This window comes from Nycticebus coucang, chromosome 18 (assembly GCF_027406575.1).
Source record: "Nycticebus coucang isolate mNycCou1 chromosome 18, mNycCou1.pri, whole genome shotgun sequence".
In the NCBI taxonomy this organism is placed as follows: domain Eukaryota; kingdom Metazoa; phylum Chordata; class Mammalia; order Primates; family Lorisidae; genus Nycticebus; species Nycticebus coucang.
The window spans coordinates 18,285,038-18,308,695 of record NC_069797.1 but is presented as its reverse complement, the minus strand read 5'-3'; the positions used below and the strand labels follow the sequence as shown (position 1 = coordinate 18,308,695).

General features: G+C 48.2%; 1 protein-coding gene across 2 annotated transcripts; it reads right to left on the bottom strand.

The window, feature by feature from the left end:
* Positions 1-8,691: 8,691 nt before the first annotated feature.
* On the bottom strand, positions 8,692-23,274 carry PIRT (phosphoinositide interacting regulator of transient receptor potential channels). 2 transcript variants are annotated; one of them, XM_053570001.1, is made up of 2 exons: positions 23,151-23,274; positions 8,692-10,770 (listed from the first exon to the last, which is right to left on the bottom strand). In XM_053570001.1, the coding sequence occupies exon 2, from the start codon at positions 10,742-10,744 to the stop codon at positions 10,331-10,333; it is 414 nt and encodes a 137-aa protein (XP_053425976.1). In that variant the 5' UTR covers positions 10,745-10,770; positions 23,151-23,274; the 3' UTR covers positions 8,692-10,330. The 2 variants fall into 2 exon arrangements, with proteins under 2 accessions (XP_053425976.1, XP_053425975.1); XM_053570000.1 differs by having other exon boundaries at positions 23,142-23,245.
* Between the last annotated feature and the right edge of the window lie 384 nt (positions 23,275-23,658).

Sequence of the window (23,658 nt, the reverse complement as noted above, 5' to 3'; positions counted from 1 at the left end):
AAACTCATCCTCCACGGGTAGGTAACGCTGAGTGATCTCTACACATTTAGATGCTTGAGCAGAAGTGGAATCTAAATGAAACCAATACTATTAAACACCTACTGTGCATCAGGCAGCAGAGAACAAGATCAAGTACAGAGCCCAATGTCACAGAGTTAACAGTCTAAGGAGGAGGGACCACTAATAATTAGCAATACATGAGTCATATAACTTTAGGTGGTAATAAATATAAAGGAAAAAATTACAATACAGGGAAATGAAAGACAGTGGGCATCTGTTCTACTGCTGTGAAGGTTTGCCTGCTGAACCATGAATGCAGGATGGAGCACACAGCTGGATGACCAGCTCCTGCCCTGTGGCTTCCAGGTACAGTCCCTTAGGGCCCCTTTGTCCCTCTACTTCTGAGATTTCTCTGGGGTGTTGGGGCTGTAGCCACTGCTGTGGCTCAAAGAGGTTTGTCCTGCTGCTGCCTCAGTCAAGGCTCTGTCTCTTCCGAACAATTGAGAACGTGTCACTCCCCTGGCAAAGTCATCCTGATCTGTCATCTCCCTGTGATGTCACTGGATGACAGTCTTTTCATGACCTGGATCCTAAAGGGGAGGCCATGACTGAGACAAGGATGGGCCAGTTAAGTGCTTAGGTGGCCCACTGTCATAGTTCCCAGACCTGACTGTATGAATGACCAAGGCCCAGTCACCCCCTGGGTGGCAGTGCTCAGATGTTGGGTGGGGCTAGCTGTGCCAGTCTGTCCACTAGGTCTGCTTGCCTTTTCATAGTGCAGAACTTAGTACATTGACTGACTGTGCCACTCACCTGCTGTATGACCTTGGGCCAGTCACTTACGCTTTCTGTGCCTCAATTTCCTATTATAATAGAATCACCATTTCACAGGGTTATTGTGAAGATTAAATAAGTTCATAGGTATAAAGTGCTTAAAACCTGCACCCTGTAAACCCAGACAAGTGTTACTGTTGTGATTGTCATAGTTTTTTTTTGAGACAGAGTCTCACTCTATTGCCCAGGTTAGACTGTTGGGGCAGTCAGCTTACCACACAGTAACCTTAAACTCCTGGGTTCAAGTGATCCTCCTGGCTCAGCCTCCTGAGTAGCTGAGACAGCAAGTGCCTGCCATAATGCCTGGTGACTTTTTCTGTATTTATTTATTGTTTGAGACAGAGTCTCACTCTGTTGCCCTGGGTAGCGTGCCGTGGTGTCATAGCTTACAGCAACCTCAAACTCCTGGGCTCGAGTAATCTTCTTGCCTCAGTTTTTTAATTTTTAGTACAGATAGGGGTCTTACTCTTGCTCAGGGTGGTCTTGAAATCCTGAGCTCAATTGATCCACCCATCTTGGTTGCCCAGAGTGCTAGGATTACAGGTATGAGCCTCCGAGCTCAGTGGAGGTGGGGTCTTGCTCTTGCTTAGGCAGGTCTTGAACTCTTGAGCTCAGGGATCCTCCCACTTTGGCCTCCCAGAGTGCTAGGATTACAGGTGTGAGCCACTTGCACCCTGTCCACCACATCCTTGACTGTCTCACACCATCATTTTTTCCTTTTTATCAACCTTGGCTTCACTTGGTTGCAGTTCCTCCTGGCCTTGCCGTGCCACCCTCACTATGCCCATTAGGACATGGTGAGCCCTCTGTCCATCCCTGGATACAAATCCTTTATTTTCATGAAATCCCCTTCCCAGACCCCTTGTCATTCATATTCCTTACTTCTCTCAAATCCTTCAACTTTTCCTAGTCTCGTCATCCAGTGTTTATCAAACCTCAGTTAGAGATGTACCAGCCTCACAATTTTGCTGCAATATATTTATTATATAATATTACATTAATTGTTAATATTATATTATTTTGTTCATTTTTTTCTTAAGTGGATTTTTTTTATTGTCACCATCAGTAAAGAAACTGCATCTTGTAAACAAGTGCAAAACAGGATAGACAAGTGCTATTTTCCATTACTGTTATAATGGAAAGTGTTTAGGAATACACAGAGGGTGCCATAATAATGTACACACATTTTAAGAAAGAAAAAAAACTATTAAATTTGTAATACTCAAGTATTTACAATTAAAAGAGATGCTCAAATGTGACTTGTATTCATCTTTTATTGTTTGCAAATATGTATTATAATTTTAATGCAGTTTTTCTTCTTAAAATGTGCATACTTTTTTTTTTTTTTTTTTGCAGCTGCTGTGTACACTGAAAACAAAACAATGCAATTACATTAGCATGGGGGTCCTCAACTTTTCCTGTAACCAGCCAGAGAGTAAACAATTTTAGGCTTTGCAGCGACCCTATCGTTGGCCTCTGTCACAACCACTCAGCACTGCCAGCAACGATGTGGAAGTCAATACGTGTGGCTGTGTTCCAATAAGAATTTATTGATGAAACCAGGCAGGGGGCCAGATTTGTTGATTTCTGAACTAGATGCTGTTGCCTGCTATTGCCTACTGAAATTGCTCAACCCGAGGCCTATTCTTTGTTTTTCAAATAAAGGCCCAAGATTCACAAAATTGAGAAAGGTACATAAAACATAATAGCACTGACCTGAGACTGTCCGGGGAGTCACATGAAAGAGTAAAGATTGGAACAGCCAGGCTTTCTAATGTGAACTTATGTACAACTGAAATCATTTTAAAATAGCCAGGAGCGTAGTGCCAGAATCTGGGACAATGTTGACCTTGGTCAATGACCTGCAATCTTTATTTACTCCTTCTTTCTCCCAATCTGGGACCTAGGAGCAGTATTTGCAGAAATACATTCACTTTTCCCTTAGGATTCCCTGGCGATTTTCAGAGGTCTGCATCTTTCCTCTGTTAGGGTACCTTGAGGACTTATGAGAATTCCCTGAAGTGTGCTGTGGGCCTCTAGAGCCCATGCTTAGGGACCCTCTCTGCTGCCCAGCAAACTCCTTAGCCCTTTCCCCTGGTCTTTCTATCTCATTCCCCACTGGGCCAATCTCAACCTTCCTGAGTCACACCTGGACCTTGAAAACACCTCATTACCCTCTTCTCTGGCTCATCATCTTTCTTCTTAGTGGGTTGATGACCTGGTCTTACATGCACTGACAATTAAGTTACAGAACTCATCCTAGAAAAAGTGCTACATACCTCGTTGCTGAATATCACTTTTGAAGTACTCCCCTTGGGAAGCTATCAGTGCTTCATTCACCCTTCAAACGAATTTTGGAACTCTTTCTCTGGAACGACCATCAGAGCTGTCATTGTACAGCATACAAAAACATGCAACAGCAATAAGGAACACTACTCAGCATACACTGCCAGATGTTGACATGAACACAACTGTGAGATGCTGATATACCAAAGTTATGACATTTTCCTGAGTTGTTTGTACCGTGCTACCAATGTAAGTGCATGTGGCAAGTTCTTGAACTTACTTGTCAGATCTCGTATGTTGTAAATATGAATGCATAAGTATCTGACTCCCTGATTTCAAATCTTTTGTGCACAGTGTATATACCCACAAGTGGAGCTGCTGGATCATGTGGTGATTCTGGGTTTAATTTTTTTTTTAGGAACTCTGTTCTGTTTTCCTTAGTGGCTGCAGGAGGGGGTCTAGTTTCTTCCCCCCCTCACCAAAATCTATTGTTTTCTGTTCTTTGATAATGGTTGTCCCAGTAATACTATTCTTTGTTTTTCAAATAAAGGCCCAAGATTCACAAAATTATCCTAGCATGGAAAGTAGATTTCCATTTAATTTGACGGTTACTTTTATAACAGTGCCTGTTACATTTATGGAAGTAATTCATTGAGCTCTGCCCCCCATGCTGGGCTGGTCATCCCGTTCAGTTTAGGGAGTGGCTCTGCCACTATTAAATGAATCTGCTCAACAAACACAGCACCTCCTGTTTGTTGAGTAGATTCATTTAATAACGCCTGGGATAATCCCAGCTTCTTGGAAAAGCTGAGGCTATTTCACCAAATCCCACAACTCTACTCAGCTTTCCTCAAAGTCTCTCTGTCTCTTTCTCTGCTCCTGCCTCTGTTTCTGAGGAAGTAGATTCCACTCTCCCCTTCCTGAAGCAAGGGCCTTCCCAGGTAATACTGTGGAGCCCTGTCAAGCAGGGGAACCAGCTCCTCAGAAGCCTACTGCACATCCAGGTCTGCCTCACAGGTTTAGTGTCGTGGTTTGTTCCTGTTGGTGCTCAGCTGTGCAGGTGGTAAGAGCTGTCGAGATAGAAACCCTTAGGCCGTATCACCAGCAAAACTGCTGGTCACCATTTCCTGGCTATCCCTATGCCACTTTGGGAGCAATCAGGTGCAAAGCCTGACCACAAGGTCCTAGGGCTGAGCTGCCACAGGGCCTGGCTCTGGGGCTGGCGTTTCAGACCACCTGCCACCAGGGGGCTCCTTCAGGGGCTGGGGCTCAGCTCTCCTGAGCTGCCAAGACATCTTTAGGGGCATGGCCAGGTATAAGTGAGCAAGAAGAATATGGTGTTTACCTTTTGGGGAAGAGGGGCTTAAAGCAGGGACAGGGAGACAGACAAAGGAGTGTGGGAAAGCAGACATTAACTAGTCGTGTAAACTAATGCACAATGTGACGTAGATCTGTGGTCAGAGGTGGAGGACCACAATCCTATGAGAGTGTGAAAAACAGGACGCAGACCAAGGCTTCCCTGGGCTCCAAAGTCGGAGCTGGCATTCAAAGAATGAACAGGTAAGGCTGGGTGTAGAGGGGCAGAGGCAGGCGTGTGTGCAGGCGGAGGAGGAAGTGGCAGAGCTGTGTCTCAGCCTTCTCCTGGGAGCATGGTGGGAGGGGGGCTATGGGAGAGTTTCATGCAGAGGGGGATGTGAGCCGTATTTTTTTACAGAGGCACCTGGCCATCCATGGGTGGCAGAGAGGGGAGGCGGTTATGGTGAGCAGGAAGCCTGAGGGTGTGAGGACAGGGAGGGCAGGGCAGGGTGGATCAGTTTCAGAGACAAGGGAAGGAGTTGCTGTGGATGGCCTCTTTTTTCTGTTTTGCAGAGCTGGGTGCTGATGGTGCCACCTAAGACACTGAAGGTGAGCGCCCCGCTCCCAGCGCAGTGTCCAGCGTGCAGGCCCAGGTTGCGGAGCAGAGGCACCACGCTGCACGGCCCATCTCAGAGAGTGTTCATCTCACGTGACAGAAACTTTACTATCTTTTAATTTACAAGCTTTATTTTAAAGCTACTGTACATGGTAAGAAATAAAAGAAAACTGAACAAAAGAGCTCCCAGCCATCCGTGTAACCAGAGAGAACAGGAAGCAGCCCTCAAATGAGCGGAGTGCCTGGCAAGGCCCGCTTGTGGGGGGGAGAGAAAGTCACACCACAGGGGCGAGGGGTGGGGGGAGGCGGAGAAGAGATGGGGCTCTGGCACTGTGCTTTCTCCTTCCACCCGGACCTCTCCGACCTTTTCTTCCCTTGCCTCTTTTGGAATGTTCTGCCCTAGACCTTGACTTGTCCAGATCTCAACACCAACGTCCCCTCCCTGAAAGGCCTCCTGGGGCCACACTGATGAGCAGCATTTTGCCACGTCCTGGTGCCCTCACCCTGTTCCCTGACCTAACAGCCCTCATCACTCTCCCACGCTGTCTTGTTCATGGAATGGTGACCTTGTTCACAGCCCATCTGCTCCTAGCAGGGGGACGTGCCAGAGTGCAGGGATTTTTGTGTTTTGTGCGCATCCTTCTTATCCCCAGGGCCCAGCATGATGCTCAGGAGCAGCTCAGTAGCTGTTTGTTGAGAGAATGAATGGAAGAAAATTGTCTTTCACAGAACGTATGGGAAAGGCTCTGTAAATCACCCCATGGGCTTCCCACGCCAGGCTTGGGCCTGATCCCCTGGCCACTCCCCTTCTCTGGCCTGAGCAGACTCGCTTCACTGTCCAGCAGCCTGTCTGGCCACACTGTGGCACATCCGCCCCACACCCGCACACCTGCCCAGCCTGTCTCTTCCCACATTCATGTGCTTTCCTGGGAGCCGGCCTCATTCCCTCTTATCTGTTTGTTGGGGTGAACCTGAAAGTGGCTACTCTGGCCTTGGCTGTGGGTCAGCCTCAGTGCCAGTCCCAGACAGTGGTCACACTCTCCCCAAGGAGATGGCAATTCCCACAGGCACATTCCATGGGGGATTTTCTCTCCTTTTCCCAGAGAATGGGCCTCAGAGGAGCGTTTGCCAACCGTTCCCAGAATTATTACTTGGACCTTTATGTGACTTTTACAAAGTTCTTCCTCAAATTCTGAGCAAATATATTTATATATTTTGAGACAGGTCTTCCTTTTTCGCCTGGGCTAGAGTGCCATAGCACCAGTGTAGCTCATAGCAACCTCAAACTCCTGGGCTCAAGAGATCCTCTTGCCTCAGTCTCCAGAGTAACTCAGTAGCCACCATGCTCTTCTAGTTTTTGTATTTTTAGTAGAGACAGGGGTCTTGCTCTTGCTCAAGCTGGTCTGGAACTCCTGAGCTCAAGGGAGCCCCCTTTCTCGGCCTCATAGATTGCTAGGATTGCAGGATCTAGCCAGTGCGCCCACCCTGCAAAGTTTCATGTGCCTATGGGCACATGTGAATTAGTCTGGATCTTAGGAGAGTCTTTAATAATCACAGTAATGCTCCTTCCTGCACCTGCTGTTCACAGGAGAAGTGAGCACAGTCCCTCCCTGGTTTGTAGCTGAGTCAAAGAGGGACGAGGCTCAAGGCCCTTTAGTGATGCCTCTCAGTCCTGAATGCGGGGATGTGCATCTTCTGAGGAGACCCTCTGGCTGGTCAGCAGGAGAGCCTGGCTGGTGGAACAAAGGTTGCATGCCCCAAGGCCACCGAGCTCAGTAGTGTGGAGGTCAGAGGCACCCATTCCTGCCTATGATCATGCCCAGGGCCAGGAGCTGAGGACATGAGGACAAGAGTTCTGAGGCTGCTGTGGGCTTAAGTCTCTGATATGCTACCTGTGGGCTGTGGGACCCAGGGCATAAAACTTACTTTTCTGAATGCCATTTATTGCTACAAAGGGTCAAATACAGGGGAGGAAAAGAAAGAAACCATAGTAATGCCTCTAGCATGGCGCCGGGCATGGAAGGTGCTGGGAATCCTGGCTTCTTCCCAGCTGGTAGCTCTTTCATTCTCTCCTGGCCGCTGCTTCGTGTGACCTCCCCTGCTGTCTCGGGCCCCCAGCTCCCTGGCTGCTGTCCCTGCCTCCTGTCTGGCTCTGCAGAGGCATTTGGAGAACAGATGGGGCGTGGGTATGGCCTCTGGAGCCTGACCTGCTGGGGTTCAGTGGTGGCTTAATGCTGTCTTAGCTTGGTGTCCTTGTGCCTTACTTATCTCATCTGTAAGATGGGGATGATGGTAACAGCAGTACTGCTGAACGGGGTATTTGGAAAGGTTGAAATGAGAGAATACCCAAAGAGCTTAGGTCAGTTCTCAGCATAGTGAGGACCCGAGGAGTTGCCATCTTTATCAGCCCACACCCTTCTCCTGCTTTCTGACCACACTCCAGCACGCCTCTTGGCCTCTCGCCCTCTCGGCCTCTCCTTCTCACTCCACCTCACTCCCTTCTCATAGCCCCAAACCCCATGGTACCCGGTTGGTGTGGCCTGGCACCAGTACGCCCCATGGCAGCCCCCTTGCGCACATTTAGCATCAGGCACGTGCACGGCTCCAGGAGGCAGTTTTCTAGGCCCTCTGACCTTTCAGCACTGGGATAGTGAAACCGGAAGGGGTAAAGTGGTGTGCTGAGGATGGCAGTGGTACAGGGATTCCAGGAGGAAGGAAATATCTGCTCTACCCAGACCCAGCACCCTCCTTTTTTCCTTTAAGGATTGTGAAAGCAAAGGCCAGCAGAAAGCCAAGATGGCAGTGAGTTTGGTGGGCAGCCAAGCGGAAGAGATGGATGAGCTCGAGATGCTGGAGGGGCTGGCTCAGGAGGAAGAGGAGGCCAGGGAGGTCCTGGGGGCTGGGCTGCTCCCCTTCTGGTGCCTGCTCTTGTTAGTTTATGGGGACATTGACAGGCTGACCCCGGAGCAGCTTCCAGGCTCATCCTGGACCACTGATTTATTCTGGAAGCTTCCTTCTCTGTTTCTCTCTTTCGGTCTCAATAGCTGGCTTGAGGCGATGGAAAGGGTCACGAGTCACTGGCCGCCAGCATCTCCGAGCAGGGTCATTAGCTCCTAGAAGGCTCCTGAGGGCTAATGCAGGAAACCCACCCTGTCCCTTTTCTCCCAGGCAGCACGGGGTGGGATGGGAGGGTAAGAAGGGTGTGTGGTAGTGAAAGATGGGGTGCATTTTCCAGGGATGTGTCCATGGATGCAGCACTGGGCTTCTTGGCGGAACAGAATGACGATGCAGCAGACACTGCTAAATAGATTACAATTCAGTTCAATTGATGCCTTTAGACCTCAGATTTTACATTAAATTCTCCTAAACCGAATCTAGTGAGCCTAAAACACTGGTGCCGGCCCTGTCCTCTGGCCCAGGGACATGAGAAGAATCCCTGCAGGTGATGCCTCGTCACAGAACCGTGGAGTCTGGCCTGGCCGCACTCCCAGCTCAGGCTTCCATGGGAGATGGGTTTTGGCAAAAGCCTCCAAATGTCTTACCTCAGTGTGACCCCTGGACTGACACTCTCAGTGGGGATGAGTGATGCTTGGGGATCTTTCCTCATTTTTCTGTGCTGAGAAACCAGCTTGAGGGGGTAGGGGATGGGGGCAGGGAGAGCTGGACTCTGCAAAATGAGTCCAGAATTTTGGCTCCTTCTGGAGTCACAGGGTCCCCAAACTTCCTCTCGCTAAGATGTCCATGGGAGTGGCATTCACAAGGCCCCTCCTCCTAGGCTATGCCCAGACTAGGGTCACAGGCAGAAGAGATGTGCTGTGGGCAGTGTGGTTCCCCAGGAGTGCATCCCCCTTGCTCCCATGGAAGAAAGCATCAAGGAACGCAAGGGTGACAGCTTAGGGTCCACTTCAAAGCTGCGTTCATGTCAGAAGAAAGGAAAACGATCTGTAAGCTCTGTCACTGAGGAACTAGAACCACAGTTAGTGACCCAGCACTTGTCTTCCTGCTGCCTCCAATGGTCCTCTTTTCCCTGCACTAACTCTTATCTCTCCTTTTGTTCTCAGCTTAGATGACATGGCCTCCAGGACTCCCTTTCTCCTCTCCTGAGTCTGGGGCCACCACCTCCTGTGTCCCCAGACCACCCACATCTCCCCCATCAAGAATGGAGTGAAAGATAGTCTGATTGCCAGGGACTCAGCTGTGTCTGTCACTTTGTGAAAGCAAGAAGAAGGCAGGGACTATGTCTATCCCACTCCCAACCCAGGCCCCGGCCAGAGTAAGGCACTCAATAAATACTTGCTTGTTTGGAGAATGGGGACGGGAATAACAGATGTTGGAATTTTTAAAGGTGAATTCCATCTCTAGAAACCTGTAGAGCACTGGGATGTGAAATTTGACCCTCTCGATTTTGATCCTGTTGGAGGTGAAGGGGAGAACGATCCCACAGAATCCATCTGTAGCTTTCAGTCTTACTGTTCTTGACGGGGGGATGGTGGAGGCAGGGCTAGGAGGAAAGAGGTTAGGGCAACATGCATTCGTCCTTCACTAATCGCCAAGTTCAGGGAGGAGAGCAGTCAGTGAGAAGGGGTTGGGAGGTCAAGGGGAAACTGTGACACCTCCTAGCTTACCCCACTTCCTCTGGTGTAAATACTATGTAATCAGGAATTAAACTTCTTCAACTGGCTGACTGCATGTCCAAGGGCATGTGCCATCTTGGAGAGTGTTTTTTCCGGGTATCCATTTACTGTTCAGGTTTGGAATGTTTGATAGTTGTGACTTATCTGGTCTCGTTGAAATGCTAGTTTGTCCCCTGCCAAAGGAGGTGGGGCTGTCAAACCCAACAGGTCAGAACTCAGTCTTCCCTCCCTTCTCTGTAAAGGACTTTTGTTGGTCAGTTTAGGTTCCAGAACGATGCAAATGAGGAATTCAGCTCAGGCACTCAGATATGTAAACCCGAGACTCCCTTGGGCGGCAGAGCCCATCCCCAAGGAATTTCCCAGCATGCACTGCACTAGGTGGAGAGTTAGATGAATTACAACATGTTGCAGGAGCCAGGACGAGAACAGCAGAAGGCCCAGATCCAACAAAGCATCAGAAGTAACAGAGAGGCCGACTGAGATATATCCAGCAATGTTCCCATTCAGGGTAGAGCCCTGAACTCTATTTTTCCCAAGGGGCCAGGGAGACAGTTTGCCTAAATTAGTTTCATGGCACCCCATGGAGGAGATGGGCATATTGGATATTGGTCACGTCAGATCTCCTTCTCTCCGTCAAGGTGGCAGGGTGACAGGGAAACCACCATCAGCGATTCAGGAAGAAGAACTTGAGGCTCTGGAAGAAACTCGACTTCTGTCTCTGCTTCTGTTTCTTTTTGATGATGGGCACCCACACCAGCCCACACACCAGCATCATGAGTCCCAGGGACAGGAAAGCAGGCCCTATCATCTTGAGGGCTACAAGGCTCTTTGCACCCAGGGTCAAGGTGTAGGCCAAGCAGGTGATGACCACACCGAAGAGCAGGATGGCGCCGCCCACGGACATGATGATGACGGGTTTGCGGTAGATTTCCCAGTTACTCCTGGGAGTGGTGGTCCAGACAGATTCACTTCTGGAGCTGATGCACAGGGAGCTGGCAGTCTGGCTGGGCAGCAGATCTTTGGCTTCTGGAGACTTCTCATCGACCTCCAGGACCTTGGGGAGAGCCTCCATCGTCATGGCTGCTCAGGACTGGGCACCTAGTACTGGGAACAGAAACAACAGTGAAGTCAAAGGATAGGCACATGCCCTTTCTCCACCCAGCATCTATCTCCAGCCCAGCTCTCACTGTGTTTGTGTGCTGAAGCCAAAAGGAAAATCAAGTGAAAGTCACGTAAATAAGAAACCACCCAAGATGGTTGAGTATTATTTCTTCTTGTGAGAGATAAATATTATAGCATTTTAATCAACTGGCTTTAATATTAAAACAGGGAACAGTGATGCCATTTTAAAAACAAACAAACACAATGTACAATCTATTGAATAGCCTCTTATTTTCAGACACAACCACTGTCCTCTACTGATGGTGTGTGATATTGAGGGAGTTACTTAACCTCTCTGCGCCTTTAAAATGAGGATAATATATTACTCCTCTGATAGGGCTTTCAAAAGGGTGAAATGCCTAGCATATGCCAATCTCTCTATACATGGTATCATTTGCCTATTAGAAGGGTGATACTTTTTTTTGTAGAGACAGAGTTTCACTTTATGGCCCTAGGTAGAGTGCCATGGCCTCACACAGCTCACAGCAACCTCCAACTCCTGGGCTTAAGCGATTCTCTTGCCTCAACCTCCCGAGTAGCTGGGACTACAGGCACCCGCCACAATGCCCGGCTATTTTTCGGTTGCAGTTTGGCTGGGGCCGGGTTTGAACCCGCCACCCTCCATATATGGGGCCGGCGCCTTACCGACTGAGCCACAGGCGCCGCCCAGAAGGGTGATACTTTAAATATGAATGTTTACATGTGTGAATGTGTGTGTGCTGTACTGCACCAAACCCTGCACCAAACCCTTCCTTTATCAAGTTGAAACCTCACAATTACCCTGTAGATTAAGCATTAGTTCTATTTTACAGATGAGGTAGTGAAGATTCAGAAAGGTGAAGCAACTTGTTTAATTAAGATCACAAGGCAAGGAATTGCCAGAGATGAGATTTGAACCTATCTGCTCTGACTGGGCTATGCACAGGCTAGAGAAGACCATTGAACGTAGCCTAGAATTTTGTGTGCTCTGTCAGTGCATGACAGTGGTGTCAGGTTCAGAGTGTGACTTTCTAAGACCTAAATGCTTCTGTATTAATTACACCAATGAAGATTTCCTCTTTCTTGTTCTTGGGTCTGGAAGGGGGTGTCCAACCTCTTTTCCTTTCTTCCATATTCCCTACATTGGAAGAAGAGTTGTCTTGGGCTACACATTAAATACACAAACACGAAAGCTGATGAGCAAAAAGAAAGAAAGAAAAACAAGAAAGAAAGAAAAGGTCCTTGTATAATTTTTGTGATATCTGCTACCATAGATCAGCAAAAAATATCCTCACATAATCTGCATGTGGCCCGCAGGGCACAGGTTGGGACACCCCTCACAGAATCTTGCTCAACTTCAATGTCTCACCTCCAGGCCATCTTCAAGCCCTTTTGTCACCTGAGCTCCCCTACCTCCCGGTCCCTGCTCCGGGGGAAGTCAGTGGTCACCTTTGCAGAGCAATTGTAGAGCTGCAGAGAAGCGCAATTTCTCAGAGCAGTGCTTTCTCAAATTTATTAAAGGTGAGATTAAAGCCTTTCATCCGTAGTTGGAAGTGTGAGTTCAGGTGCAAATGTCTAGATAGTTACAGTAAGGTAATAACATATAAATGACTGACTAGACACTTTCCTAAGGATGGGTTTTTTTGAGAGGAAGGAGAGGCTGAGAGAGCCCAGGTCCCCTGTCCAGAAGGTTTTCACCAAGTCACCACCCTGATTCATCTTTGAGTTGGTGCCGACCAATCTAGGGCAGCACTTTGTTCCCGAAAGAGTCTATGTGTCTTTAAATGAGTAAGTGAACCAACAATCTCCCTCCCTTCCCCTTCCTTTCACTGGACACTAAGGACAAACTCAGACCTGCCCCACTGGTGGGAGCCAGGCGGCTGCCCTGCGGTGAACTCAGGTGGCTGCTGTTCTCGGGGCTCCTCCTGCATCCTGAGGCCGCAGGCTCTCTGGCTGCCCTCCCAGGGGCCCGGCCTGCTGGGAATGACTTTCCTCATACAATGCCCTCCCAAGCCTCTTCAGGTTGACTGTCTTTCATCCTTGCCTTCTGCTTCCCACCTCTCCAAATATCTTAGGCATCTTCCCTGGGCATCTTTTTTCATGATTCTGGGCTGCCTCACGCACCACTCACATCAGCATTTACAAACAGCCCTACTTGGGAGTGGGATGGGAGAGATTTTTTTTCCACAGTAAAAAGTTTATTGGGAAAGGTGGGCTATTCATTCCAGTTGCAATAAAACCTCCTCTACCCCCTCAGGATACTCTGCTAGAGTGCTAGAGTCAGACCCAGACGTGGGATGGGGTGGGGTGCATTTTGGGAAGCCGTGTTACCAGCTCAGAGTAGAGGACAGCTGGGGACGAAGGAGACAGTGTCTGGAGCTGGTCCTTCTCCAACTTTGGTGCTCTGGTCCTTCCCCCTCGACACGTCTACACACAGAAATGTCCTCTACTGACTGTTCTTCAGTATTTTCTATAGCTTTGGCTTAACCCTCCACCCCTTGCCTCTCCTCAGGTCTGAACCACTGAACCACTGCCCCTGCCCTAAGGATAATGACCCCACTCTCCAGGACAGTGATGTTCAACAGCGGCACGCCATTGTGCCACCAACATTTTTAAAGATCATTAATGAAAATATTTTTGAACGATGTTCCCAGTAAGTATATTGTTGTTTATTTTTTACTCTTTTTTTGATCAACATAATTTAAGCTGCCATAGAAATTTCACTATGAGGTTCAAGGGTGAGATAAAAAAGGTTAAAAAACATTGCTCTAGCACAAGCATTTACAGCTTCCTCCTCTTTGAAAGGGAGGAGATAGGAATTGTAAAATGCCAGTGCCTTCAGAATTCAGATACTCACATTCCTTTACTCTGAGGTAGAGAGGGTATTTGAATCTCTCCTTTTAAACACTCCGAATAATATTACGATGTGCTTTTGTCACCATAGGCAGCCAGTGTTTGCTTCCCTTTGGATCCTGTGTTATGTTTGCATAGGCTAAATGGTCATTTAAAAAGTGATCTTGGCCAAGTGTGGTGGCTCAAGCCTATTACCCAAGCAGTTTGGGAGGCAGAAGCAGGAGTTTGAGAACAGCCCAAGTCTCTACCAAAAATAAATAAATAAATAAATAAAAATTGTTACAGGTTTGGTGACAGGCTCCTATAGTTCCAGCTAGGTGGGAGGCTGAGGCAGGAGAATCTGTTGAGCCTAGGAGTTTTGAGGTTTCAGTGAGTTATGATGATGCCATTGCACCCTAGCCTGGGTGACAACATGAGATCCTCTCTCTCTCTCTCAAAAAAAAAACCAAGTTATCTTTTCCCCTGAAGGTTTAGGGTAGAGAAGGGATCATAAAGTGGGTTATAAATCCTTTAAGCTCACTAAGTTTGTTGTACTTTGTCTCAGCAGCCCTCAAAAATGAATACACTCAACTTCAGAGGTGGGGTGGCGTGCATTTTGGGAAACCGTGTTACCAGCTCAGAGTAGAGGACAGCTCCAGAGGTGGAGAAGGACAGAGGCCAACCACAGATGTGAATGTCACCTTGCCTTCAGGGCAGCAGTTTGAGGAGGTGGGTGGGTCCTTCTCCCATTGAGGCCATGGTTTGAGTGTCAGAGGCTGCTTTACTGGGTGGAGACTCACAGCCCAGCTGAGCAGGCTACAGGCTGTCATTCAGAAGCAGGCTTGTCTGGGTCCACATGGCAACTAGAAGGAAAACCCCACACGAGAATCTCACCAACCTGCCACCCAGGAGAACCCAGAAAGAAAAAGAATACAAGCTATGCGGTTCCATTTACATAAAAATCAAAAACACCGAAAATGACCTGTGCCATGAGGTCAGCACAGTGGCTACCCTTGGTGGGAATAATGAATAGAAGGGGACATTGTGGGGACTTCAGGGATGCTGGCAATGTCCTCCTTCTTGACATGACAGCTGGTTGTGAGGTTCCTAAAAAAAACTGACTTCTTGGAAGAAAACTACAGGATTAGCAGAAGTTAGCTAAGGGTTGGTGGGGGAGAGACTTCCAGATGGAGAGACAAGTGCGTCTTCTCAGAGATACCGTGAGGAATGCGATTTTCTGCAGGCTGGAGTGCCTACTGAGTGTCTAGTGATGGCATTGTTGAAATTCAAGGCTGGGAACAGAGGCAGAAGCCAGGTTCTGCAGACCAGTGTGTGGCCAGCTGTGACCCGCCGCCTGTGTTTGTACAGCCTGCAAGCTAGGAATGGATTTAAAAAGAAACATTTTGAATGGTTGCAAAAATTTCAAGAGAAGAATAGTACAGGGTGGCCATAAAATTCACGTGCAATTTAGAATAGTTTACTGGTTTAAATCTCACAGGAACTTTATGGCCACTCTGTACGTGGCAATTCATTAAAATGTGATGAAATTGAACTTCTGGTATCCCAAGAAAGTGTTTCTGGGTGACATAGCTAAACTCATTGGCTCATGTATTATGTATACTTGCCTTTGCACTGTAGTTTCTGTAGTTGCAACAGAGATCCCACAGGCAGGAAAGCTTAAAATGTTCATAGTGAGTCCTTTGCAGAAATAATTTGCCGATCTGTGAAACAGGGTAGTGGGTGCCGTGGTGAAGAGCGGGCAATAGCAAAGCAACACAGGGTTTCAGTGAGACGAAGGTATGTGATTGATTTTCTTATTAGGCAAATCGCTCAGCTGCAGGGTGGAGAGTAGATATCGGAAGCCAAGACTAAAAAGCGTAGACAGCAGTTCAGGTGAGAGACAAGGCAGGCCTGGTGTTTGGTTGTAGCAATGGAGACTGAAGGAAGTGCACAGATTGGCGCTTGAGATGACAGTACCAGGTTAGAAGGAAGGCTGTGAGCCCATGTGCAAAGTCTTTTTTAAAAAATTAGGGTTTAGCTGGATTGTCCCAGCTAACAGATAGGTGAAATAGGGATAGTGTTGACAGATACAATAAAGGACACCTAGTTCAATTCAAATTTGAGATACAAAATAAGTAATTATTTTAGGCCTGGGTGAGGTGGCTCATACCTATAATCCTAGCACTCTGGGAGGCTGAGGCGGGTGGATTGCTTGAGCTCAGGAATTCAAGACCAGCCTGAGCAAGAGCCAGACCCCCTGTCTCTACTAAAAATAGAAAAAACTAGCCAGGCATTGTGGTACATTCCTGTAGTTCCAGTTGCTTGGGAGGCTGAGGCAAGAGGATCGCTTGAGCCCCAAAAGTTTGAGGTTGCTGTGAGCTGTGATGTCATAACACTCTACCCAAGGTTATGGAGTGAGAGAGACTCTGTCTCTCCCCCCCCCCAAAAAAAAAACAAGAAATTTTTTTAGTACAAGTATGTCGGAAATATTGTGTGGAGTACTTTTACCAAAGTCACCCCCTTTATACTAATCGTTGTCTCCCGTTTTCCTGAAAACCATTTTTTTTTTTTTAAACTCAAATTTAAGTGGATGGCTTCTCTTTGTATTGCTAAATCTGGCAAACCTAGGTAGGGACCTGCCAGAGTTCCCAAAAGGGCGGAGATTTTTCATGAGCGTGAAGGAACATCAGAGAGTCAGGAAGATGGACGTGCCTGGGGTTTGTGGAGTGAAGAGTGAGGGGCATCTTCTTGGAAAGGCTTCAGAGAGTGGATATTTGTGGCAGAGAGCTGTGTTGTTGGGACTGAGTCCCAGATTTAAGGAACTCAAAGGAAGAATAAATTGATCATGGAGAAGTTAAGGAAGTAAGGGATGTGTTTGGGAACGACCTTGTGGTCCAGAGAGCAGGGAGGAAAGGCTTCAGTGGGGTGGGGGGAGTAGTAGGGTCGATGGTACAGGAGCATCTTGGGAAAATCCAGAGTCTCTGACATCACCAAGAAATGATTCCTTCCTTGCAAACAGCTACGCTCAATAGATGGATCATTGTTGTTAGAGAAGATTCCACAAGGATCTCTGGGCTCATTCCTTAAAAGACTAGCCATCAGACTAGCCATGAAATGAGAGTTAGCATTGTAATTGCCCCTGCGTCTGGAAATCAGTTGCTTTTTAATGTCTCTATTAGATAAAGAGGTAAGAGATTTGCCATTGGCTTTCACATCAACTTGTGATTTCTCCACAACGGTCATCTGAGTACGCCTCTCAGGTGTAGAATATGGTGGAGATGTGGTTGCAGGTAACAGGTGCTTCCCACCTGCTCAGGGCTCTGACTCATTTGGATAAATGGATTTTCTCACCACTAGATAAGCTCCTATATCTCACAAGGGACAAAGGGGGCAGTCACCCCCTTTTTACTAGTCTCTGTCTTTTGGTGTCCTCAATCTCAAAGTGAGCTGGGAATCTTCAGCCTCAAGGCCATGTGTGGCCCTATAAATCCCCATGTGTGGCCCCTCAACCAAATCCAAACTTTATTAAAGGGTTTATTTTATATAATTTGGATTCAGTCAAAAGGTCACCCTCAAGGATCCAGGGGCCACATGTGGCCCCAAGGCCACAGATTCCCCACCCTTTGATACACATGAGGTATCAAAGAGAAAATACATGGCCTGAGACGCTCCTGTTTGGGGCATTATGCAGAGATGTCAGAATTAAGAGGAAAGGTGGGACAAGTTAATCTCTGAAGGACCTAATCCTAGAAATCCTCTGTAGATGGGGATCTCTTAGGCTCCTCAACGCTGGGTGCGTTGGACTCTGAAGGGATGTGGGCCCCGCCTGAAGCCAGCAGCAGGGCCTGGGCAAAGCGAGCCCTAACTCTCTTAGCCTTGGCCTGGATGTTTGAGGGTCCATCTGAGATGCTCAGATCTCTGCAGCGAGGATATCTGGCTGTGTAACTTGGGCCTCATATCCTGGTTTGAAGAGAGTTTATTCATGGCTTAAATAGAATATGGACAGAGATGATAGACAAGGAAAGGGAAGGATTGAGGGTTAAAAAACAAAACAAAAGAAAACATGGAGGACATGTTCCACAAATGCATAAGGTGATTCAGTGGGAAAAGGAACGCAATTTCAATAAATGGTGGTGGAATAACTGGACATTCATATGAAAAAAACTTAAACAAGCCTACTTCACACTATCAACAAAAATTAATTCCAAGTGAATTATGTGCCTAAAAATACGGAGTTTCTGGGGAAAACATAAGAGAATATCTTTGTGACGGGTGGACAGGCAAAGAGTTTTTAGACAGGATAGAGAAAGAAAAAAAAATCAATAAATTAGATTTCATCAAAATTTAAAATGTCTGCTCATTAAAAGACACTGGAATGTAAATGAAGAGGCAAGCTCTGGATTAGCAGAAAATATTTACGCACCATGTTATCTGTCGGTGCTACACCAGATTAACAAAATGACAAAAAGCCAAATTAAAAAATGGGCAAAATATTCAAATAGACCCTCATTTGTAATATTTGTAATATTGTAATTTGTAATATTCAAATTACAAGATAACAAATGAACAAGGAGCCCATGAAAAAGTGCTTGACACTGATACTTAACAGGAAAATGCAAATTAAAACCACAACAAGATATTATCACGTATTTACTGAAAAGGCCAAAATTGTAAAATCTTACAATACTGCAAGTTTGTGAGAACTCTCAGACATTGCTGGTAGGTTTGTAACACTGGTAGTTTCTTATGAAGTTAATTATATACCTACCCTTTGGCCTGGCAATTCCGCTCCTAAATATTTATTTATCTAAGAGAAAAGAAAAGGTATGTCCACAAAAAGACTTGTTTAAGGATATTCATGGAAGCTTTATTCGTAATAGCCAACACTCCCCCCTCCCCCAAAATAAAACCCAATCCGAATGTCCATCAACAGAAGGATAACTGGTTGCTTAGTCACAATGGGACTCTCCTAAGCATGAGAGAGGAGCTCCCTTCTGACACACACAACAGCATGAGCCTCACAGACAGACTGGGTGAAAGAAATCAGACATAAAAGCCCACGTATATTGTATGTTTCCACTTATATGACATTTTAGAGACAATTAAGAGCTAATGAAGGTGACAAATCTCAGAAGAGTGGTTGTGGGGCTGCAGAGGAACCAGCTGGGAGACACGGGAGGGGAGGGCATTTTCTGGGGCAGATGGAAATGTCCCATGGGGAGTACTGGTGTGGGTTACACGCGGGACCCTTTGGTCAATATGGTGCACTAAGACCAGTGCCTTTCGCTGTGTGTAAATTGCCCCCTCCCCCCCCCAACACACACAGAAAGTAATTAAGAAAGTCTTAATAATAACTGAGGAGGGCGGGGTAAGAAGCAGGTGGAGGTAAAGACTGCCCAGGAGTGGAAGAAAGTTGATCATGGCTGACACCTTGTAGTAGAACACGGAGACCAAGAGTAGAGTATGGGCAAGGGATACCTCAGCCCAAAGAGGAAGCTCAGGGTGTGGGCAGAAGTGACCCTAATCAAGAGAAGTCTGGGAAGGGAGGGGTCCCCCAGACACTGGAACTGACTCTGAGGAAGAGGACGTACTGAAAGGAAGAGGTGTTTCTTGACGACGTCAGGAATTGGGGACAGGGGATAGAGACACATGGAATATGAGCTAGAGTTCCCCCGTCTCTGAGAAGAAAATTCAGGCTTTCAGGAGCCAGGAGTCCCTGCACAGAGCAAAGACGGGTTAGGTTGGGCAAGTGAACATGTCCAGAAGGGAAGTATCAATAGGACGATCTCTTAACCTTGTTAGGACTAGTCTATGTATCGGCCGTGTGTATTTGGGAGAGTCCCATGCGTATCTGGAAGGAGACTCTACCTACACCCGTCTTTCATCACCTGGCTGTTTATTTTCTACCCCTCAGGATGCTAAACAGTGAACAGTGCTCACCAACATTGTGCCAAACACTTTTTGAGGGACTCCTACGTGCCAGACCTTCTGCCAGACACTGAGTTACAAACTTCACTAAGACATTGTCCCTTCTCCAAAGAGAAGCTTGCAGGGCACCCGTTCACTGGGCCAGTGGCCTCTTTGACAGATGCAGTGAAGTCATATCTCAAATGAGAAGGGAAAGAACTGGGTGGAAAATTTTTTGCCTTTTTCTCACACACTCCTACATCCTTCCCCCAAGATATGGCTTGGTGGTGAGGCTATGCAGGCTGGCCAGCATCAGTAAGTGCCTGAGATAATGAGGGCCAAATACTTTTCCCTTTAATAGGTTCCTGAGTGTCTGAAATGCATCACTTAATGGGAACAGTGGTTATGAGTGAAATAAGAGAATTGTTCCCCTGCAGATGACTGGGTATGGATCTGTGCTTACAGGCTGGGAGCTCCTTCTTCCCTTTCCGTACTCCATGAGGGGTCTTCCTCCACTTCCTATGCCCTTAGCACTTTGTGGAGGCTGGGAACTCAGTGAACATCCATTAAATCAGTGGTTTTCCACCTTACTAATGCCTCCTAATGCCACAAACCTTTAATACAGTTCCTCATGTTGTGGTGACCCCCAACCATAAAATTATTTTCGTTGCCTCTTCATAACTGTAATTTTGCTACTGTTATGAATCGTAATGTAAATATCTGATATGCAGGATGTATTTTCATTGTTACAAAGGGGTCGTGACCCACAGGTTGAGAACTGCTGCATTAAATGGTTAAATAAATAACGGAATTAAGGGAGGAGAGGAAGGAGAAGGCTTTGAGGGCTATTTGCAAAGCAGTTATCCTGTGAATTTGCTTATTTTCCAGAGTCTGGTTGGGGCCATTGTAGGTTAGAACTTGGCTAGCACTGCACGGCCAAATCACATTCAGTTTCTCCCCACCCTTTGTTCTTAGACCAAGGGGGTGGGATGGAGACAGCTCAGTAGGGGCGGCTGTGAAGGGCCACGCAGGATACTCTCTGACCAGCACCTCCCCACTTCCCTAGCTCTGACTGTTCATCTCACCAAGACTGGGTGCCTTCTGCTGCTCAGAGTTCTTACCTAAGTCTCTGAGGAATCTGAGCTGCTTCTCCAAGACGAGAGAAGCAATGTGCTTCGGGAGAGTTCATACTTTCCGTACAATAGCAGCTACCACGCATTGAGCTCCCGGTACGTGCTGAGGACCACACTAAGTGCCTCATCCACACCACCTCACACTGGCCTTGGGACAAGTCACTGCTCCGAAGCAGGTTTGCCATTGCCCCTTTCTATAGGTGAGGAGCAAATACATTTGAGGGACTTGGCCAGCATTACTCACAGCTGCATAGAGAATCAGGGTTGAAACCTGAGTTTTGTTGTCTGTCTGGATCCAGAGCCTGGGTTCAAGTCTACCCTGCTCCACTTTGGGGTAGTCTTTATTCTCTTTTCAAATTGGGGGAAGGGTGGGTGGGGAGGACACTTAAGCCGGGAGGTAGGCAGTCAGTAGAGCTGCAGTGGCAGCTGCCTTGGCTAGGCAGTTAAAGGTTAGGCCCAGGACCAACAGCTGGGTAGATCTGAGTAACTGGGGCTGAAGCAGGGGACCCCGAAGAGGGCCAGCAAGCAGCAAGGGGCCTGCGGCAGGGCAGCCTCAAAGTCACCACTGTCATCCCATCAATGCAGCAGGAGAGGCCTGGCACGTACCCCTTTCTTTTAATACTCAAAGGTCCATGAGGGTGGTACTATTATCATTCCATTTTTTTTTTTTTTTGACATTTGCACCAGAGTGTTTATTGCATCCCAATTCACAATAGCCAAGACATGGAAGCAGCCCAGTGCCCATCAACCCATGAATATCATTCCATTTTGCAGATAAGAAAGCAGAGGCTCAGAGCTGCCCGCCCCCAAATCCTGGTCTTCTACATCCTGCTCCATCCTTTCTCAAGGATGGAACCCTGACTCTTTCCCCTTCACTTCTTCACCGCCTTCCTGCTGGCATCCCACCACCCCTGCTTCCGTGCATCTCCTCAGCACTCACCCCCCAGCCCTCCCCTGGTGCCGCCCTCGTTTGAATGAGCTGAAACACAGTCGGTATTAATAGGGTTGCCAGATTTAGCAAATAAAATTACAAGGTGTCCAGTGAAATTTGAGCTTCAGATCAACAATGGTTACTTTTTTTCACCTAGGAATGTTTTACTCTTGCTGGGACCTATGTGTACAAAAAAATGTATTTGTTGCTAATTAGAAATTCAAACTGAATCAGGCATCCTGCCTGAATCTGCCAACTGTGATATTACAAGAGGCCTCGCTGGGCGGCAGCACTTGGACCCAGAGTTATCTGGCTCCTCCCAAGCTGCTCTTTCCCAGGCCTCTGCACCTAGAGAGTTCTGATAGGAGCTGGGCTATTCTGGGCATTTCAAGGACCTAAGTACAGGAGACAGGCTGGGGGAGTGAGCAGAGCCCGGGGGGAAAAGAGGAGAAGGCGGGCGGCAGGATGGACGCGGCAGGATGGACGCGGCAGGAGAGACGTGATCTGTTATTCCCCAGGAAAACCCAGCCTCGCTGAGAAGTGGAGGAGCCTCCTCTCTGCCCGGGAGTCCCCACTTATGCCCAGTTCCACGATGCTCATCCCCACAGTCTCTTATCTTGTCCCCCCACTAGGACATTTAGTTAGTCATCGTCCACGCCTCGGATAAGGTGAGTGGGGGCCCATGCCTGGGCTGATAAAGTAGAGGCTGGAGAGTTTCTGAATAAGCTGCTGCTGTCACCATGGCTACCCTTCTGTCACCTGCTCACAGTGCGTCTAGGAAGGGAAGTTTTCCAAAGGTCACAAGTGCCACTCACCTCCTTCAGACCACCAAGCCGGCACCCAGGCCTGGCTGGTGACAGAGTGGAAAACTAGCTTGGGTGATAGCACGTGATCATGTTTACCTCACTGTGGGGTCCCCGCGGCACATGGTTTGCAGACTGAGCACGTCTTTGTTCTTTCATGTGCCTGCCTTGTTTCCCCAGTGCTAGATGAAGGCCGCCTGAGCCAGCCGGCACCCTCCACCTGGGTTTCCTGGCACCTGCCCTGGGTGCCCGCCACACCTGCAGGAGGGAGGGATTGGCAGCTGCTGAGGTCTGATGGGGGGCACCCAGGAGGACAACCTGAGTCTCAGGTCCTGCCCCAGTACTCTGGGGCCTGAGGGTGACCTTGCACTTAACCAGCAGGCAGTTTTGCCCTCGCCTCTACCTATGTTTGGGAGGATGGTCCCTGTACAGGCTGCTGAGGGTAAATGCTGGATGCTGCACAGGCAGGGCAGAAGCAGCCCTCTACACCAAGTCCCTGCTCCCTGGTGCACAGCCAGGGGCAGCCCCCTCCCCGCTGCGGTCACCATCTTCCAGGACCCTCAGTGGGCAGCCTCCTCACGCTGGCTTCACCCTCTCCCAGGACAGACCCCTGCCCTCTGGCCAATGTTCATGCTTGCCTTTCACCTCCTCAACATGTTCTACAGCAAAGTTAAAACTAGCTCCTTCCTCTGGGGAGGTGGAAGGAAGGGCAGAGGGGAACATTCCTACCTTACTTACTGTCCTCGATGTCCCAGGGAGGACAGGGGACTCAGGAACCACTTGGTGATCGTGCAGCGAGGAAGCAAGTAATGAGTTTCTGCCCAAGTCCTTCATCCCAGCTGGGGAAAGCCACCCTGCCCACATCCAGAAGTCGGCTGCAGCTGTGACTCCCAGCCACTGAGCAGGCTCCAGCAGGGATGAGCTCACCAGGATATGGCCTAATGGGTTAACTCTTTGCTGGCACAGGCCCTCACAATGTGGCTTTCTCAGCCCCTACAAGATGAACGTTGTGAAAAATTCATGATGCTTCTCTGCAGTCTGTCTTCAAGTCTTGGGGGAGGCACACATTTAGTTGATGTCTGGGCTGGGCAGTTTCTCCTTACCTGGGCTCAGCATTCAGAAGACTTCCAGTTTCTGGGTTGGGGGAGGTGTGCAGTGGCAAGGGTGGTGATGATGGGTGGCCCAAGCGGGGACTATGCCTTAGAATAGACGTGGGCCTGTGCTGGTGCTATTCAGCGTAAGTCTT